This window comes from Arachis duranensis, chromosome 7, assembly GCF_000817695.3.
Source record: "Arachis duranensis cultivar V14167 chromosome 7, aradu.V14167.gnm2.J7QH, whole genome shotgun sequence".
In the NCBI taxonomy this organism is placed as follows: Eukaryota; Viridiplantae; Streptophyta; class Magnoliopsida; order Fabales; family Fabaceae; genus Arachis; species Arachis duranensis.
In genome coordinates, this window is record NC_029778.3 from 61411670 (window position 1) to 61433454 (window position 21785).

The window sequence follows — 21785 nt, forward strand, 5'->3', positions numbered from 1 at the left end:
AATGAATATTTTAAGTATTCATGTATGTATATCTTGGGAAGGTACACAAATCTAAAATTACGTTGGAAGTTTGATGTAAAAAAAATTATTCTAACTCTGATACTATGTCATGAAACTACTTCCAAAAGCTTGAAGTGATTTCATGCTATAACATCAGAGCTTCTATGATCGAAAGGTTTAGAGTTCGATATTTTTTGAATTTAAAAAAAAAAGAGTATAAAACATGCAAAAAATAAGGAAAATAGTATGTGTAAAAACTTTATACAAACTCAAAAGAAGTCTTGCGTAAAAGAACATGTTAGATATATATGATCTATATATATACCTTAATTTTAGTTTTTTTTTTTTGCTAAAATTACAATTATCAGTTATTATTCTGATGGAATGTACTATATGTATATTATTAGCTACAAATCCCGTTAGGTAACCAATTAGGGTACTAGCCAACTTGAATAACTTTTTAAAATCATTAAAAAAAATTTTAAATTTTTAAAAAGTAGAATTTTAAATAATTAGAATTAGTGCCACCAAATTAGGATTAGCGAAACGTAACCGCTTCATCAATTTGAAGCCGATCTCATCCTCTCATTGCATCGTCAGTACCTCGTCTTCAACCGTCCGTCGCGCTGCCGCTGTACCCTCTGCCACAACTCCTCTGTGCACCATGTGGTGCGACCTACATCGAAAAAAGAAACATCCCAAGTTTAAGAAAAAGAAACATCCAAAGTTTAACAAAAAAAACATCAAAACTTTAACAATAGAGATATTCTAAGTTTTACAAAAGAAACATCCCAAATATAACAAAACACATTCCAAACTAAAAAAATGGCAAGTTTAAGAAAAAGAAACATCCAAAATTTAACAAAAGAAACTTCCAAACTTTAATTATAGAAACATTCTAAGTACAAAAAAATATCCAAAGTGTAACAAAAAAATTCCAAATTTAATAACAGAAACATCCCAAGTTAAACAGAAAAAACGTCCTACAGTTAGTTTAATAAAAGAAACATCCAAATTTTAACAAAAGAAACATCTCGTATTTATCTTATCAGAGTATCTGTTTTCAATCAACAGCAAGAAGTTTTTTGGAGGGTCTGATTGCGCCACAAAACACGCCGCACGCAGCACTGCGCATCGCAGTGATAATGTTTATATGTAGGGAGAACGGCGACGCGAAGAAGCACCTACGTCAATGACTTAAGGTGGACGGGACTCGTGGGCGAAGCTCCACGTAGAGGAACTAACTGCGTCGCAGAAGACATTACATGCTGATTGTGTGTTGCGGCAAAGAGATCACTAGCGTCGTGCAGATAACAGGAGTGGTGGCCGGTGGGGGGTGTGGTGGATTGACACCATTTGCGGCTGTGGCGTGATAACGTAAGTGGAGCAAAAAAGAAAGAGGATAGCGTAAAAAACGTGTATGAGTAAGAATGAGAGGAGAAGATGGGATGTACACAGAGACGGATCCACCTTTAAGTGTGTGGAACAAGAGTCCCCACTAACATTTTTAAAATGTACAAGAAAGTATATATATATTTGTAAAATTGTGTTTGTCCCTGTTAAAATAAAATTTATTCTATTAAATTTTGCATCAGAAAATTACTTTATTTAATGAATTTAACTATTATATTTTATATTTTAATACATATTTTATATTAGTAGCAGTTGATTTTGAATTTTTGACATACACCTATCATAATTGATTCTTAAAATATATCTTTAGGAGACATATTAGTAAGATCCTATATATTAAATTAACTTAATAAAAAAATATAACATTGTGATAATATTTAATTAATAAATTTATTTAGTTAAAATTTATATTTTTTTACTCAATTTTAATATTTACTAATAACATGTGTATTTTGATGATTAATTCTCAAATATAAATAAAATTATTTAAAAATTAGTTGAAAAAAAATTTTGTATTTCTATCTATCAATCTAACTTATTATTATTATTATTATTATTATTATTATTATTATTATTATTATTATTATTATTATTAGAAAGAAGACAAAATAATTGTGTTAAGAGATGTAGTGTTCGATGAAAATACCTTTCCTGCACCATTTGTTTCTGTTTCTTCACAAAATTCTAATCAAGATTCAAGTGTGAATACTGAAAGGTTATCAATTATATCGAGGCTTCATTCAATTAGCAAAGGTAGACTTTGATCAAGTCTTTTTTTCTTTGATTAAACCAGTTAATTACAATTAGAGTCATTATCACTATAATTTTAACTAAGGGATGGAGAATCAAGCAATATAATTTTTATAATGCTTCTCTAAATAAACATTTTCATGAAATTGTCTACATGTCTCAATCCCAAAAGATTTTGAACACTCTAATTCTAACTTGTTTTGTAAATTAACAAAGTTATTTATGGCCTTAAATAAGCTTTAAGAATGATACATAAGGCCATGTTTTTAAGTGTGACAATCTATAAAAAATATGACGATAGGTCATTAAAAGTATGATGATAGAGCAACCGCCGTATTTATAGATGTAACCTTTTTAAAAACATGACAAAAAATTATTGTGGTACTTTTTTCAATTTTTTGTCACATTCTAAAAATATGACGATAGAGATATTTTTTTGTAGTGATTTTTGAAGACACTTTTTATTTATTTTATTTTTTATTTACAAGTAAAATTATTTTACTATCTTCGTCCCTCCCTGATTAGATACGTAACATTTTGCAAATTTTTTTTAATAAAAAGTTATTAATCAAAACAAAAAGGTTTCACCATTATTACATAATGCAATGTAGTGAATGAAAAAAAACCTGCAAGATATATATGCAGTGATAGTGGTCAAAGTCAAATAGCGGCCCATTTGATACCTTGGTTTATTTTTTTCATGATAATCAATCATGTCATAGAAAATTTCAAAATTGAAAGTGAATACATAGTTGCCAAAATAAAGCTGTATTTGTGCATGCATGACAATGACATTCTTCACTACTCTGGCAAATTATAAATATACTTGTGCTATTTTATATGGGAAGTTCTATGCTGGTATAAAAAGTAGTGACTAAGAATAACTATGATAATAGATTAAAGGTAATTTTATAATGTTCTAATTCTCTGTAAGTCTACCGTACTCCATATACTTTTAAATTTTTCAAAATTCTTTTTAGGGGGTTCGAACTTTAAACTCTTATCCCAAAGGATACAAGAAAGATAATTATACCATTAGACTGAGATGCTTCTTATTATTGTATACACAAATTATAATATATATAACAATCTTTTATTTTACTTATATTCAATTTATTTTAATTTTAAAGTCACCCATTTTAAAATTAATTATATTTTATTTAACTATAAATTTTATTAAATATATACAAATTAAAAAGATAAACAAAAAAATTTTATTAATCACAATTTATTTTTTTATGATTATATGATATCTATTAATATTATTTTTTTAATAAATACTTATAGTATATAATAAATTTATAATTAAATAAAATGTAATTAATTTTAAAATGAATAAATTTAAAATTAAAATAAAAGATTGTTATATATATTATAATTTATCTATTTAATAATAAAAAATATTCTAGTATAATGGTAAGATAATCTTCTTTGTTTCCAAGAGGGTAAGGTTCAAATCCCTTTTGAATGGAAAATTTTTCAAATATCACAAGTTCTAAGATTAAAATCAAAATAATATTTTATATTATTTAACTATTTTTTAATTTGAAAAACAAAAATAAAAAGTTTTAAAAAATTATAAAAAAAGATTACTTTAATTTTCACCATAGTTTTAAAATGTTGTTACACTTCTTTAGACACTATATATAACCGCCATAATCATAGATACCAAAAACTCTACCTATATGTATATATTCACTTGATTTTTTCCCCTTTTGAATTACCTTCCATATCAAACAGTTTATACCCAGGACTTGAGGGAAAAGATAAAAATAAAATAAATCGCTATCGTCTAATAATATGCAGACTCAAACAGTAGTAACTTGTTCATCTTGTCTCTCCTTATCAAGCTTTGCTCAGTTTATTCTTAATTAATTATGAATAAATCACATATTCTTCAATAAACTTTATCATATATAGTTTTTGTGATTTCCACTACTAGGACATATAAATATAGCTAATCCTATGTTGTTCTTTTTATTTGAGTTAATACTTAAATTCGTTCCTGAAAGATATTTCAATCTCCATATTAGTTCTCGAAAGATAAAGTTAATCAAAAGAGTCCCCGAAAGTTACACGAGTGAATTAGGTTCGTCCTTCCGTCAGTTTGCTTGATGACATGGCTAACGTCTGCTCACGTGGGACGTTAACTGCCATGCTGGCAAAGAAGGAAAACGACGCCGTTTTGAGTGAATGTCCAGATGGACATGATTCGGCGTCGTTTTGTGGGCAGCGTGGATTCAAAACGTTTCAGAGTGGATTCACCCTCTTCTATAACAAGTATCTCCATGTTTGGCTCCAAAATGTTTCGTCTCCCTCAAGCCATGCCCTAACCCCTTTACCTTGCATTCGAACGTCGCCATCCACGTTTTTTGTTGTTGGTTGAGGATCAAAGCGGAGTAGGTATTGTTACTGAGAACAGAGGTCGTCGGCTCTGTTAGCAACATTGATTGTGGAAGAAGCAATCGTGACGGTTGGAGGTAAGCATTAAAGCATTAAAGTTTTTTCCTTTTTTTGAAGTCAGTTTGTAGCGTGATGACTTAGGGGTGGCGTTGTGTATGTCTCTGTCTGATTACGAGTAGGGGTATGAGGAGGCTAAGGGTTTGTGTGACTATTGTTGAAGTGTCAGAATGCATTACTTTGACTGCTGTTGTGATGATATTGAGTTATGGGTCTTTCATTTTAATGAGGGTTAGTTTTCGTTGTTGCATGTTTGTGTTGGGGTTAGGGTTTGTTATGTTATGATTGAGAATAGGCAGTTGCAATCTGTGTGGGCTAAGGAAGTTTTCTTTTTTCTGATTGTAGATGGAAGGTCCTCCGATGACCTTTGTGTTTCACCATGGTGGATTGTTTAAGAAGAATGCGGAAGGAGATATGGTATATGAACCCGATAATACAGAGGTGTTGATGGGGGTTGAAGGAGACACGATTGATGTCTTCTACGTAAGGGGTTATTATAGGGAGTTAGGTTACATTGAAGCTGGCAACTGTTGGTGGAAAGATCCTGGAGTTTCCCTCTCATCAGGGTTGAGAAAGTTAGTCACAGACGCAGACTTGGTTGCCATGTGCAAGGATTGCAGGAGAAACCACAATCTAATCAACATATACTTGGAGAATTGTATTTCTCAGCCTTGTATAGTAGAGGACATTGTGGAGGAAGTAGTGAATGTGGAAGCAGAAAGGCTGAAACAGGGGAAGTATTTCGAAGCTAAGAAGTGCAGTTCCCAACCTGTGAAGAAACCCACAATAATGGATGTTGATTCCAACAAGCAAACCTCTCACCCCAACAGAACAACCTCACAGCCCAAGTCACAACCCAATCCAACAATGAAGCCCATATCTGAGCCCAACCAACCATAGGTGAAGCCCATGTCTCAGCCCAATAAACCAGCCCACCAGCCCAAGAAGACAACATCTCAGCCTAAAAAGACAACAGCTCAGCCCATGAAGCCTGTTTCTCAGGCCAAGAAGACCCGTTATCAGGCCAAATCAGTCCCACCTCAATCAAATTCATCATCAGAGGCAGTCAATAACTCACAAGGGGCAAAGGAGAAACAAAGTATCAGTGGTTGCAGAGTCACAAGATCTGGAAGACAAGTGAAGGAAGCTCCCCTCCAGGAAGATGACACTGATTCTCATGACTCTTATGAGAGTACTGAAGATGAACTGTATAGGCCTCCAAATGTTGTAGGAGACAACCTCTATAGCAGTGACAGTGAGTGACTCTGGAAAGGGACAAAGAAGTGGAAAAAGGGACAGCAGGTCTGAAAAGAGAGAGAAGCACAAGCCCCCTAAGAAAAGATTAGCTGATAAAGAAATAGACACTGATGATTCCAACTATGAGGGATCTGAAGATGAAGAAAGCTTTGAGTCTGGTATGTTAATTCCATTAAGGTTACTTGTTTTTTGAACTATTTTGCAAATGTTAAGGTAGCTTATGTTTTCAACTTTTTGCTACCAGATTTAGATGATAGTGATGGTGCCTCAGATGCTGACTCTTGGCATTCAGAGGATTCTGATAAGGTGTTGGAGTCTGATGAAGAATCACCAACTGTATACCCTCATTTCAATGAGAAAATAAAGTTTGGGCAGTTGAAATTTGAGGTCAGTATGGTATTTAAGTCCAAAATCTGAATTCATGCAAGTAACTAGTGATTATACAATCCAGTGGGGTAGAAATATTTTGTTTTCAAAAAATGATAAGGTTAGAGTTATGGCTGTCTGTAAGTTTGAAGATTGTCCATAGGTAGTTTACTGTGCATGTAATAAACAAGATGGATCTTTGCAAATTAAGACACTAGTAGATAGTCACACTTGTCTAAGAAGGAGGAAAAATAGAGCTGCAACCCAAACCTGGACACTTAGTAAACTAGTACCTAAGCTTAGAAAACACCCCACCATGAAGCATCGAGAGGTTTACGACTGATTTGTTAGAAAGTGCAATGTCTATCTGAATAGCACATGCATTACAAGAGCTTTGAAAGCCGCTAGGAAAATAGTTGAGGGTGATGAGATAGCTCAATATGGGTTGGTGTGGGACTATGCCAATGAGTTGTTGACTAGTAACCTAGGCTCGACAATTCAAGTATCTATTATCCCTATGCCTGACAGTCCTCCCCTGTTTGATCGCTTCTATGTTTGTCTTAATGCCTGCAAGAGGGGGTTTAAGGCAGGTTGCAGACCCTTAATTGGTCTTGATGGAGCGTTTCTGAAGACATTGCATGGGGGAAAAATTTTAATAGCTTGTGGACAGGATGCTAACAATCACATATTTGTGATTGCTTATGCCATAGTTAGTGTTGAAAATAAAGACAATTGGAAGTGGTTCCTTGAGTTACTGCACAATGACCTATGAGACTACAGGGAGAACAAATGGTGCTTCATTTCAGACATGCAGAAGGTGAGCATTTTATTAACTTACGACTAGGAATTCGTAGGACTATTTTGATTTAATGAAGTTACATTGGGGATGAATTTGATTTAATGAAGTTATTGTAGGGACGAATTTGATTTGACATCTTGTCGTGTCTGTTTTAACTTGCAGGGTTTAATACCAGCTGTTCAGGAAGTGTTTCCCAGGGTACACCATCGATTATGCGTCTGGCATTTATGGCGCAATTTCTCGAGACAATGGTCAAGAACTGAACTGAAAGATATGGTTTGGGAATGTGCTCGGTCTAGGACAACAGTTGAATTCAATTGAAACATGAACAGAGTGAAGGTAATTAACCAAAAGGCCTGGGAATATCTCGACAAATGGCCTAAAGATGCATGGACAAAGGCCCACTTTAGTGAACTACCAAAGGTGGATAACATCTGCAACAATGCTTGCGAGTCTTTCAATGCGAAAATCAAGCATGACAGGGGCAAGCCAATTCTGACATTAGCTGAGGAAGTTAGAAGAATCATCATGAAGAGTATTGTTGACAATCGGAAGAAGCTAGAGAACTATAAAGGGATTCTCCCCCTTGTTCAGCAGAGTAGACTTGAAGCAACGACAACATTGTCTAGCCACTGGGCTCCTCAGCGGTCTGGTGATGAAAAAAAAGAACTGTATGAAGTTCATGGCTGGCCAACGAATATGGTGGTTGACCTGGGAAAGCACACATGCAGCTGTCGCTTTTGGCAACTCACAGGTAACAAATTCAACATTTACTTATTGTCATCTACTTTTATGCACAATCTTCAATTAATGATTGATTTGTCTTTGTAAGGGATGTCGTGTATGCACGCAATCTTGGCTATACATGATAAGAATGACAAACATGCTGAAGACTATTGTCATGACTGGTTGAAGATGGAAGCGTACAGGAAGATTTATTGCTTCAATGTGAATACAGTGAAAAGTCAGGATCTATGAAAAAAAACTCCACACCCAGCTCCCGTCCCACCACCATTTAAGGAAAAGCCTGAAAGGCCAACAAAGAAAAGGAGAAGGGACAAAGAGGAACAACCTACTGGGTCAAAAACAAAGATGAAGAGGAAGTATAACCCTATCAGATGCATGTATAGTAGTGAGATAGGACACAACAAGCGAAGCTGTGCAAAGAAGAAAGCCACTGAAGCTGAGGAGCATGCTAGGCAGCTGCAGCTGCAACTAGCTGTGGTTGCCCTTGCTGCAGAAGGGGCTGACCCTGAAGCAAGCACTGTCCCAGCTGAACCTAATCCAGCTCCAGCAGATATAGCTCCATCACCAACACAGACTCCAACAGTAATTGATATTAGCCAGTCTGAAAGCATACCACCAACCCAAGAAACACAACAGGTAATCTGCCATATGTGATTTATTTTAAACATTTGTTATTCCTTTTAAACCTTCTTTTACAAGCTAAATCTAAATCTAGATATACCATTAAATTATGTAGGAACAAGTCACAGCTAGGCCATCCAAGTTAAAGGTCATTAAAGGGAAAGCCAGACTTCAGTCCTCTCCTAAACCTACTGTAGCCGCACAGTCGCTATCTCTGCTGAGACAATCAAGGGGACTAGTTCAACCACTGCTAAAAAACTGGCCGAATTTATGACCTTCGTTCCTACTCCAGGCTTCAAGCCCCCAAGAAAGACTGATAAATGACTTTGATTGGTGTTGAAATGTATTCTGGTTGAATTTGTTTTTGTGTCAGGATACTTTATGTTATTTTGCACAGGGCAATTGAAGTTCTATTATCTACATTTTGGTCTTCTATGTAACTGAAAGTTGTACTATGCCCTTTTATTTTGGTCTAGGATACTCATGTAAAAGCTTATGACTTTGATGTGGTCTGTATACTCATGTTAAACCTTTTTATTTTGGTCCTTAAGACAATGTGACATGTAGCCTTCTATGACAACTCAATGTTTAAGAGTACTTTGACTACTCAATGTTTAAGACTTCCTTGACTACTGATTATGTCCATTCCTTACTACATCTTACTTTAATAGTGATCAAAATTGGTTTGGAACCTTTGAATTGGATTGTGTTGTCTTCATCTAAAAAAATCCAATGCAACATCTATTCTCATTCAATGGATTCATCTCATTATACCATTACATATCAACAGAATTTGTTTTACTTGGAACGAGATAACAAACTACAAACAATCACATTAAGCACAACTACCACAAATAGGAAAACTATTAACATTTTCAATGCTTTTACTTCAGCTTCCAAGCTGCCCATTCTCCATGCCACCTTCAACCTCCATTCATCACAGTCACTATCAACTTGCAGCTCAGCCCCATAATCTTTCTTTCTTCCACCTTCGCCCACCCCTTCATACTCATCATCCTCAACCCACTTAAAGTAGTTGCAGTGACTGCCCTTTTGCAAATTCAAAAATCAAAATAAAAAATTAAACAAAACCCCAAAACACAAAACAACATGGAAAACCCTTAACTTCTTACACAACACTCACCCGATACCTTGGACATGTAAGGAATAGTCTATCTGGGTTCTCTGCTGTCCCAGATTTTCTTATCGCAACTTTCAACCCACAGAAACATGATTCCTCATGGGTTTTCCTCTTAGTTCGGATTGAGGCCCTCGAACCATTACTGCCGTTCGACAAAAACGACATACCACCACCACAGCCTCCATTTTCTGCCTCCATCGTCGCCCCAAACCAGTAATTTCAACACGATCCCCACGCATATGGCCCTCTAATTGCTGAAGGCGACCTATTTATCGTGGAAATTAGGATTAGGTTTCAAACACTTAGGAACTTATTTGAACTGTTTTGCCAAATTTACCTTGTCAGCAATAGGTTATGACAGCTTGGCCTCTTCCACGTGGGAAGCTAACGACACACGTCAGCAGACGTTATCCAGATCACCAAGAGAGTTAACGGAAGGGCAAATATGATTCACTCGTGTAACTTTCGGGGACTCTTTTGATTAACTTTATCTTCCAGGAACTAATATAGAGATCGAAATATCTTTCAGAAACGAATTTGATATTTAACTCTTTTATTTTTCTTTGAGAGTTATTATTCATTAATGAGCTTTTACTTTTTGCTTGGAAATTTAATCACGAACGCAAGACTACAACTATATACAAGCTTGCAACATAGGAAATAACTACTCAAGTAGAAAGAATAATAATATTTGCAAGATTATGCAGAAAAGAAAGAATGAATTGATGATAGTGGACATTACACAAATTTAAATAAAATGGAAAAATAAATAAAATAAAATAAAATAAAGAGTTGGGTATCTTATGTTTCACATGAACATCAATAATTTGTAGCTTGACCGTTCAAACCATGAAATTATATGGATTTATAAGGTGGGGACCCCACACACCACACCCATCAGCCAAAAGCCCAAAAATAGTGTATATCATATGAAAAAATTTCAGGGAACTAATTATATCATAAGACAACTCACACTAATTTTTTATATTCTTAATTTTAAAATTCAAAAAATTAAAAGTAGTGAGAGATTATTTTTTTCTATAACAAACTTTTTATTTTAAAATTAATTAACTCTAATTAATTATACTTTTAATTGGTTTTCTAACGAAACGGCATATATATTCATATCTCAAAAAAATCATATCTCAAAAAAACTCACTCCACCTGAAGGTGTATCTCTCTCTCTCTCTCTCTTATTAATACTATCATCGATGGCTTAACTTTAGGGTTTGGGACTTTCGGGTAAAAAAATAATGACCAAAGAGGAATAGGTCCCGCCATAGAATACCATTATACTTTCAATTGATGTGATATATGGATGTGCCTAAACCATCAAAATAGACATCAATGTGCGGTTGGCCCCACTGTATTCCAGGGTCTACAAGAACTATATATATTTGATAGTTAATTTAATTATATTCCCGTTTAGTTTTGTTTAATCCCCCCCTCCCTTTTTTTTTCTATTTTCTAGCTTGTTAATTGTATGTGAAAAACTACAGGATTAATTAATTAAGAAAAGTTTCATTTAGTATTATTTTACTATGTCTTTATACAATGCAAGTTTTATTTTTTTATATTTTTTATTAACTTAATATTATCAAATATTTCAAATCTTTATATAACTTTACAAAGTTTTCACACAGTAGTAAGCCTATTTAGAAAAAATAAATAAATAAAATATTTAATCTAACAAAAAATGATAATTTTTTTAATAATGTTAATCACAATTTTATTAAATTTAGGAATCATGGTTAAAATATTTTAAATGTAACAATATAATTTAAAACACGATTAAATTAAAATGGCATGAAAATCAATTAAACCAAAAATAAAGTACAACATAAAAGCCTTCATGTTTACGGTCCAGTATTTCAATTGGGTCTAACATACTTTCTCAACCTAAATGCCGAAGTAACATTAGCACATTGCTTGGACTAAAGAAATACGAAAGAAAATGCGAAAAAAGAAAAAAAAAGAAAAATGTGTTTTTTATTGTTTAGATGAAAAGAAAAAATTGAGTGAAAAAAAATTATAACCAAATTTATTAATTTTTTTAAGATGAGACAAAAACAGTAATATTTTACTACACAAAATTTTAAGCTATAGTTATAAATTAAAGGTGATGATGAGATATTACGACACTTAAAAAGAGTAGAGACATACATATACAATACTTGAAGAATAATATTATAACTAGGAGTTTGTGAAAAAAAGATAAATAAAATCGACAGCCATTATTCACACACGAGACATTAATGTAAAAAGCATCGTATACTGGAGCGAAACAAATTTGTATATTTATATACACAAGTTTCGGAATAGGATAAATAATAGTTATTAGTCTCGACCTACGAAAGAAAATGCCAGCTAAAATATTACAAAATCAGAAAAGTATACAAAATAAAAATTCTGTTTCTCCAAATAAAAACCTCTAGGAGGAAATATACAATAAAGTTTTTAAAAGTGGACAAAGCTCTAAATGAGCCAAAATAAACCTCAAAAAGTATTCTTCGCTTCGCCAAACAAAATTCTGCACTCTCAACGAAGTATGTCATGCCCTACATCTAAAAACGGAACGTTCACAACGAGTGAGAACCCAAAGGTTCCTAATAGGGTAATAATTCCAAATAAAGACTATATAAAAAAATATGAACCTACTAGAAAATTCTAATCTCTAACTTTACAGAATTTCAAGCCTAGTATTTTAACTAATCCTAACAGGGTCAATTTGTTAAAATCCCAACTCTATCAATTACCTCTACCTTCAATAATTCTCAATACATCGTCATCTTTACTCATAATATTCAATTGCTCAGTTCAGTATTCAGTAATATCAATCATAAAGAATAATCAATACAAAACAAACACAATTAGAAAGTATGTATGACAAGTATTATAATTAGTAATTAAACAGAAATATACAGTTAGACAAACTAAAACAAATATGCACACTCAAACAATAGCAATCAAATGCACATTATGCATGTTTAAATCTAAACAGGCCATGAACTCACATGTCGGTTGGTTGCCTGCACCGGACAACATTCTTGAGATAGGTGTTACGTATTGCCGTTTTCATCTCAGAAAATATTCCTTCCATGAGCATTACGTATCATTGTCTTCATGGAAAATCATTTTTTCGCTCTCAATTGAGCATTACATATCGCCGTCCTCACTGAGTCGTACTCACAGTCTCAAATTGGCATTACGTATCATTGTCCCCACTAAGCTTTATGCACCATATCTCAAGTGAGCGTTACGTATCGTCATCCTCACGAGATTGTGCTCAATAATAATTATGCAAACGGGATAAAACCCCGTCCTTGCTAATGCATTTTTCTATCACATTCAGTCTTAATCATTGACTCAATCAATTTTATTATCTCATGAGCGAGACGGTGCCACTGTCCTTACCATGGGCGGAACGAACCACCATTCCCATAACTACACTGCAACACTGAACAAGCAGGATAAAACCCATGTTCTTGCATCTACCAGGTGTAGGTGTCTCATAAAACCCAAAAACAAATACAATCATTATCAACCAAACCCATTATCCTCATCAGATTCACCATTAATCATAGTCGCTAGTATATATATCTCATTCATAGTCTTTATCATAAGCCTTATATAAACTCTCACTTTTTGACATAAGCCTCCAATTAAATTTTACTCAGCCATAATTATAATCTCAACCAATCATAACCCCATTCGTCTATCAATTAATCAATGTTATTATCTCGTGAGTGGGACTAAACCACCGTCCTCACCATGGGCGAGATGAGCCACCATCCCACAATATTTTCATCGGATTAACCAAGTGTTTATCCGAAAATTAATCAATCAATTCATTAGATTTACCAACACTCTTTTAAAGGCTTAAAATTTAGTTATCGAATGTCATATGGAGGTTACAGGGGGTTACAAGCTTGTCAAAAAGGTTAAACAGTAAAAAAATAACATTTTGGAGAAAATAGGACGTGTGCGCATGCACACTTCTGTCCGCATGCATAGATCAGAAGCCTTCCCAGACGGGTGCATACGCACCACCCTGTGCGTGCGCACAAGCTTGTTTCCAGCAGCAAAAATTTTGGTATGTTGTAGAACATGAAATTTCAGTTTTCTATACCGATTTTTAAACTTCTATAATTTTTACTACAAAATTTATTTTTTCTTCGTTATTCGATGGTTTTAAAGTAATCATCACCAATTTTAATTCAAGTTAATTTTCAACTCTGAGCACCAAGTTATGGCCCATTGAAATTAACCAAAAATTACTTTTTACCCAAAAATTCTCCATAATATCAATTTTACTATTTCTCAATCTCTTTCATTTTAACACTAAATATCTCCAATCCTATATGTCATTTATACTCAATCAATAATCTAGATTCCTAAACTCAAATAATTTATATCCAAAGTTCAAAACCAACAATCCTCATCCATATCTCAACTTCACCTCATTCTTAATCCCATGTTAATATAACTCCAAAACAAACCTCAATCAATCATTACAATTTAATTTCAAAATTCATTTGCAATAATCCAATCCCAATAACATACCATAACACAATTAAATACTCAATTATTTACCAAACATAATTTTTCATTCCCAAAATCATATTCTTTGATATTCAAACTCAAACTCAACAATTTATCATCTAAATCCATTTTTTTATATCGTTTACAATAATTTCAAGCTCAACAACTATACCTAAGGTGGCAAACGGGCCAAAACCTGCCGCCAGCCTGCGTAACCCGCCAAAAAAGGCAGGTTGGATTGAAAATTTGAAACTGCCACACTTAAAAAGTACGTCTAACCTGCACTGTCTAATCCATGGGTTTTGGCGGGGAGGGGCGCGCTTCTCCAACGGGCCAGGCATTTTTTTGGTCAGGGCCATTTTTATACAAATTTTTATGATGTTATTGATCTACAAGAGGATGAAGATGATAATTGAAAATGTTCGATGTTATATTTTGGATTATGTTTTATGTTTGATTAATTACAAACTTGAAGATATTTAATTATATATTTTGCACAATGTTTGTTTTGCTTTGGACAATGTTAATTTTATTATTTTGTTTCAAAATACTTGGTTTACGATTATATTTATTACATATTTATAATTATAAAGATTTTAATGTTTGTGAAATTAGAAATTAGAAATTTATTAAAATAGTTGTGAAATTATATATATTGTTTAATATTAATGGTTTCTTAAAAAAATAGATTTGATAGGTTTGGCCTGCCAACCCGCCAGCCCGCCGTTAGGTACAGTGGGAGAGGAATTCATTAGGACTGCTTCACTAGGCGGGATACGGTAGGCCTGGCAGGCTTTTGGCGGGGTAGGGAGGAGTGAATTTCCTTATTTGTTATCCCTAACTATAGCACAACACAATTAATTTCGCTAACTTAAAACTTACCCAATCACGGCCTCCGACACAAAAACTTATTCAATATGGGTATAACTCACCCAATCACGATCTCTGACCCAATTTTTATTCAATATAGTCATTAACCAATTCAATTCACACATTATATCACCCATTATCAAAACATATAATTCACTCAACATTTAACAATCATCCAACATAAATATTCACACTAAACTATTACTATCAACAACACCAATTTATCAATATCTTAAGGTCTTCTAATCTAAATTTTCACATAGCGTTGTATGGTGTTTACTCGAAACCAAAATCGGTATCTTAATTGACGGCGGTTCTCAACCTCTTGATTCTTTCCTTCTGGCCAATGCAAGCCTCCACCAATTTCTCACCAATCAAGCTAAGAAATCAACCCGCACCAATTTAAGCCAAGCAATCGATCCGCACAAATTCAATCTTCAAATTTCAAGCTCCATTCAACACCAATCCCAAGCTAAGTATTCTATTCAATTTAACTACACCAAATTTTCAATTATTTACACTAGGATTTTCACATAAACTAGAGAGAAATAGGAGAAAAGAGTTCTCTTACCTTATTCTATATGACCTTGGGTCAAAATCATGCTAGAAATTAAGATTGAGCTTCTCGTAAAGTATCAAAATTACCAATTTCAACCAACACATACCAAAAATGTAAAAATAAAAGTAAATGGAGAAATGGCGTAAGGTTCTCATGATTACCCACTGCAAAAGTTATATAGAAACATAGAGGGAATTGAGAGTGACGTATAGCCGCAAACAGGTCGTCGATCGGAACTCCGATTTGTGAGAAAAGTGGATTTGAAGTTGAGTGTGAATAGTAACATAGGCTTTTCTCTTTCTCTCTTCTCTTACTCGAGCTCTCCCCCCTCTCTCTCTCCTTGTAAAATAAATGTGATTCTGTTGAAATGGGAGTGAGTCATGTGTTTTTATTTAAGTGGGTAAAGGGTATTTTTGTCCTTTCATCCATTGGCCTTACCTAGGACTAAAATTTTAAAAATAAGTATTCTGATTTTTTATTCTAAATATGTTTCTAGTCAATCCTACATTTTATCTTTTTTCATACACAGTACCAAACAGACTCAAGTCTGACTGTTAATTATAATGCTAGTACACATTTTTCATATATAATTATATTTTTGCATTCCAATTAATTTTCTGAGTTCGATTTTTTACTGTAAATTTTCAAATTTTTAATTTTTAATCCAGACCGGGTGGTTTAAACCCTTTTAGCTCACTTTTAATTAATTAGTTAATTATCTAGTTAATATTTTTCCGGATCTTACATCAACAAAGAAAAAATGTAAAAATATTGACAAAATTACTAATTCACCATTTGATTAATAAAAAAACAAAATACCTAAAGGTATTAATATAATTTTACTCCATTATGATTTTCTCTTTTCTTACTTTTCTTTTCATCCAAACAAAAGAAAAATTTTTCTCTATTTTTTTCATTTATTTTTTCTTTATCCAAATAACAAAAAAAAATTTTTCTTTCTATTTTCTTCCTTTTTATTTTCTTTCTTCTCATTTTTTTCTTTTATTTTCCATCATCTATCCAAACAAAGTGCAGAGGTGATAAGAAGCGAAATTCCAAGGTAGATATTGTTGTCTGCTACAACTATGGGGATAAAAGATACATCAAAATAGATTTTCTAAAGTTGGATAAGACTTCAAGAAAGAGCAAGAAGAGTTTTAAGAGGAAAGATATGACAGATACTCTCAGTGACTCATATGGAGAATTTGAGAAAGAGGATTTTGGCGATATTACCAACATGTGCTATATAGCTAACTATAGCTCACTATGAATCAGATCAAGAGGTAGCAATATGTAAAACTGATCTTTCTTTTTTAAAACTTAAAATAATGTATGAAGAGCTTTTGAAACACTCTTAGAATTTGTCTAAGTCATACCTTAATTTGAAGAAAGCTCAAAATTCTAAAACATCTAAGATAGAAGATCTCAGAACTAGATCTAAGGACTTACCAAAGGAAACTATAACATCGCAAGAAAATAAATCATTGTTTTATTAGTTAACTCTGATAAAAAAAGTTCTTTTTAATTTGACAACAACTAATGTGGCTATTAGGAGAGAGTTACATGTTTTAGAATATTAAAAGATAGAACCTCAGACTATAGAATCTTATATTGAAAAATCTTGAAAGCTATCATATAAATATTATCAAACTAAAAGAAAATGAAAATATCTAAACTAGTGAGAGTTAATAAAAAGTTTTCACCTCTGATCTTGAGAAGAAGGTAAATGACACCAAATTTATAAATTTGGTGCTTGGTGTTCAGAGACCATATTACTTGAATTTTGGCTTGGTGTATGTTGGAAACAAAGATAAATAATTTTGCTGCATTTGTTATAAACTTGGACATAACACCAAACATTTTTATTGGTATAAGAGATAGAATGCTGATAACTCTAAGAAGCAGCTTCTTAGAAAACCTGAAGAAACTTTAGGAGAAGAGTTCTAAGAAAGTTCAGAAACAAGTTTCAAGAATTAACCAACAAGGACCCAAAGACAGTTTAAGTACCTAAGGCTAAGATTTCTTAGAATGCAGCTTTGTCTAAATTTTCAAACATCCAAAAGGCAGAAGCGTTACATGGATAACAGATGTTCGAGAGTCGAGACACATAAATGGAAAAAAGTACTTCAATTATCTCAGACCTAGAAACATTGGCTCAGTGAGTTTTGCCAATGGAATTCAAGCCAAACTTTTTTGTATAGATACTCTGGATATGAATAACTCTCACCTTATCTCTGATATATTTTTAGTGGATGATTTAACTCACATTGTGTTAAGTATCAATCAAATTCATGACTAAGATCATAGAGTTATTTTTTATAATGACCAATGTGAGGTCATCACAAGAAAAGAACTCTAACATTCTGACTTCTTAGAGGGTGGATAACACTTATGTGTCATATGTTAAGGATCTTATAGATTAGAATGTGAGATGTTTGTCCTCAACAATTGATATCAAAAGATTGTGTCACAAGAAGATTGGTCATACTCATATGAAACTCATTTTCAAGTTATCTTGGAAAGAGCTTGTGAAAGATCTCTTGTCAGAAAGATTGCACATGTGATTATTGTGAAATAAAAACCAAACAATACAAGAAAAACACTCATTCAGCTACACTTGAAAAGTGTAACTAAAAATAAAAAATGATGCCTTAGGCAAAGGCTACACTTTTTTGGCTTTGGAGACGTTTTAGTGGGAATGCCTATTCAGCCGTTGCCTATTCTCAAAGGCTACCTTTTCTGTATCAAAAGCTACACTATTGGCGTTTAGAATAGGGTGCGTTTTCAAGTGATGCTATCCATGACCAAAGGCAACGCTTTTCAGCTTCTATGCTTACTAGAATAGGCTATACTTATCTTTGCTAATGCATCATCTTTAAAACGTAGCCACATTATATACCATAGCTACTCTATATAAGTGTAACCTTATGTCTCTCAATTTTTTTTATTTTCTATATTTATATTATATATATATTCTAATAACTTTTTGTACAACTTAATGTTTAGTAATATGATTATATATATAATTCTACACTTTTAGTTAAATTAGTTGAATATTATAAAATAAAAATAAATACATAATAATACTAAATAATTTCTTTAAATAATAAAAATGATCTTTAAACAAAATATATTTATAATGAACCAAAAATATTAGAATGAACATAATTTTAAATATTCATACATCTCACCCTAAATTAAGCATACCCATACTAAAATATGCATAGGACTACTTAGAGTTTACCACTAATAAACTACGAAAAACTAAAATATTATATCCTACATAAATATCTTCCAATAAAAGTCATTAATTAACCGTATATCTATTAGTTCTCAACACTACTCCATCTTTGCCAACAAACCATCATGATAAACAGCTTAATCTTCATCAACATCATCAAAATTATTTTGCATGATTATATAAAAAATAATTAAAAAAATATTTATAATGATATAGTGTCAATTAAATAAAAGATGTGAAAATAACTAAACTGATTCGCAATTATAAAAATAAAAAATCAAAATAATTATTTAACGAGGCAAAAATTCAAATATGAAATATAAATTAATTGTTGATAAGAGATTATTGCCTTGGTTTATAACCGTGAAACATGACAAGAAACACTTTTTAAGCACAGAAATAAACTCGTGAAACATTGCAAATACTTTTGGTTACAATCGAATCTAAAAAGGATTGGACCAAGCTATAATTAAGGTTATAAGCAAACTAAAGAAGAAGAAAAGGGGAGAAAAATAAAGTGTATGCATGAGGAATGAAGTGATTGAAGAGAAAGAGAACAAACTCCAGGTATCCCAATCAACCAAGAGCACAAAACAGAATTGCAAAAAATAGAATCATTTAAACAGAAGTGCACAAAACTAGAATTGTAGAAACTAGAATTACAGAAACTAAAATTGCAGGAAAATAGAATCGCATAAAAACAGAATTGCAAAAGATAAAATTACAACAAACAGAAGTGCACAAAACCAGAATTGCAAAAGTTAAAATTGCACAAAACAAAATTACAGATATAGCATTGGCAAATTACATGAAAATGAAAATGAACAAGGATGAAACACAAGTAAAACCCATGTTATATAGTTGTTAGAGAAATAATTATTAAGTAAATGTTATAATTCAAGACAGCTCAAACTATTACGGTTAAGCTCCTTAAACTCAAAGAAAAGGGAATGATGGTTGAATCAAATGTGAGAGATAACAATTAATTGTCAATATAGCCAGCAACAAATAATTTCCAGCCATAGCAATACAAGGTCAGTGTTAAATTGTCAATATAGCCAGCAACAAATAAATTTCAGCCATAACAGTACAAGACAACAATAAATCTGAAACAATGTCAATTTATTTAACACAATAAATACTCATGTCATGCAATTCAAAACAAAAAAATAAACACAATTAAAAAATTATGGAACAAGAAAAAGATGGTCATGCCATATCTGTGTACTAAATATGAGTTGATCCATAAGCGCTATTCGCATTAACTGGAGAGTGTTGGGCATCTTGTAACAAAGCTTCGATTTCTTCTGGCCTCATTCCAGGTTAGATTGTTGAAGTTTTAACTTAATCATATTCCACATCCATGAATCTCTTCCTCTTGGTGCTCTTGATGAGTGAAAATTAAAGCTCATGAATACCGGCAAGTGCACCAGATTCAAGTAATACCACAATGAGTGAATATTGTTTCCATGAGGATTAAAGGACTGAGCAAGCAATTATCAGATTAAATACCTAATTATATTAAACAAACCTGGATTGATAAGAGCAAGATTGTGTCTTATCGAGAGCTTGAGAACCTTGAGTGCTTGAATGCTTATGGATAGAGAACTTGAATGTTAATTTGAGAGAAGACAATGATGGTGAGAGCCAAGGGCTTCGAAGTTGTTTAGCTTTTAGAGAAATCAAACCTTGTTTATTTATCTTGAAGTTTGCAAAGATCTTTCACGATAAATCTTTAGTAACTGATTTTCAATTCCTTGGTTCCTCAGTTTCTCGAGAATTAATTAGTCGTCAATTAATTAATTAAGAGATTAAACACAAAAACTGATTTAGTTTTCTAATAAGATTTAAAAGTAGTTTTTTGGTCGAATTACATGATACATATTCAAGCTAGTCCTATCCAGATAAATCTTTAGAATAGAAACATAATTTTCAAAAATTGTTCTAATTCGAATTGTATGTCACTTATTCAAAATTAGAGTGATTGAAAATCATGTATATGTCGTACACTAATTGAACCACTATTCCTAGCTAAATTAAAAGAGTCATGTGAAAGAATTTTCAAGCTATAATTCAAATATCAAAATTTTCAATTATAATAAAAAAATTAAAAAAAATTAGCATACCTTTTGATATCATTAATCCGAATGAAGAATGGATAACTCAATTATAAAATAGATCAATGCAAAACTTTAAAATAAAATAAATGTAGATTAATAACCCATAGAAGACATAAACAGAGCTCCTAACTCTTTGATAGAGGATTAGTTACGCATAGAATGAAAGAAAAACAAGAAGAAAACTATGCTGAGGAACCGAATGTGCTTCTCTATGAACAAGGTTCACTTATTTATATCCTAAATTCTATAATTCAAATTCAAACTATTCTAATCTTATCTCTCGGAGAGAAAGACAAGATAACTACTAACTAACTTCGATTTCAAATTCAAAACAATAATTCAAATCAAATCCTAATAACTAAATCTCTTATGTTTCTAGAAAGAATTAATAACTAATCTTCTAGAGTCTTTAATGTTTTAAATGTGATTAAGGCTTCTAATGATGTGGATAATTAAGCTTCTACCTTAATTGTTGCTTCTTGAGAGCTGTAATTATGTTTAAGCCGAACTTGTATTAGGGAGAATTTGGCAAAAGTCCAACATTCACCTTCCAGGAGAGGACACATGTCGAGCATGCTTGGAGGAACGCATGGGAGTCCACCGGACGTGGGAAGAGGCCGCCAGGCATGGGAAGAGGCCGCCGGGAGTGGGTGCCTTTCTGCTGAGCATGGGGCTTGTCCGCCAGGCGTGCAAGAGCGAGGATGGGGTCTGCCATGCAAGCGCATTGTCTTGGCCCCATTTCTCATTTTCCTTAGGACACGATTTTGTTCCTTAGGCTATGCTTTTGCTATACTTGTATTTTTCTTTATGAAAAAGCTCTGATTCTTGCTAGTTTTGAGCCAAAAACTCCTAAAAACACAAAAACACTCTCCCAACTCTAAATATTTGATTATTTGTCA

General features: G+C 32.7%; 1 protein-coding gene across 1 annotated transcript; it reads right to left on the minus strand.

Moving 5' to 3' along the window:
- Window positions 1-9211: 9211 nt before the first annotated feature.
- On the minus strand, window positions 9212-9752 carry LOC107459230 (uncharacterized). The gene is made up of 2 exons (XM_016077448.1): window positions 9558-9752; window positions 9212-9463 (listed from the first exon to the last, which is right to left on the minus strand). Exons 1-2 carry the CDS (start codon window positions 9750-9752, stop codon window positions 9212-9214), a joined length of 447 nt encoding a protein of 148 aa, XP_015932934.1.
- Window positions 9753-21785: the final 12033 nt, after the last annotated feature.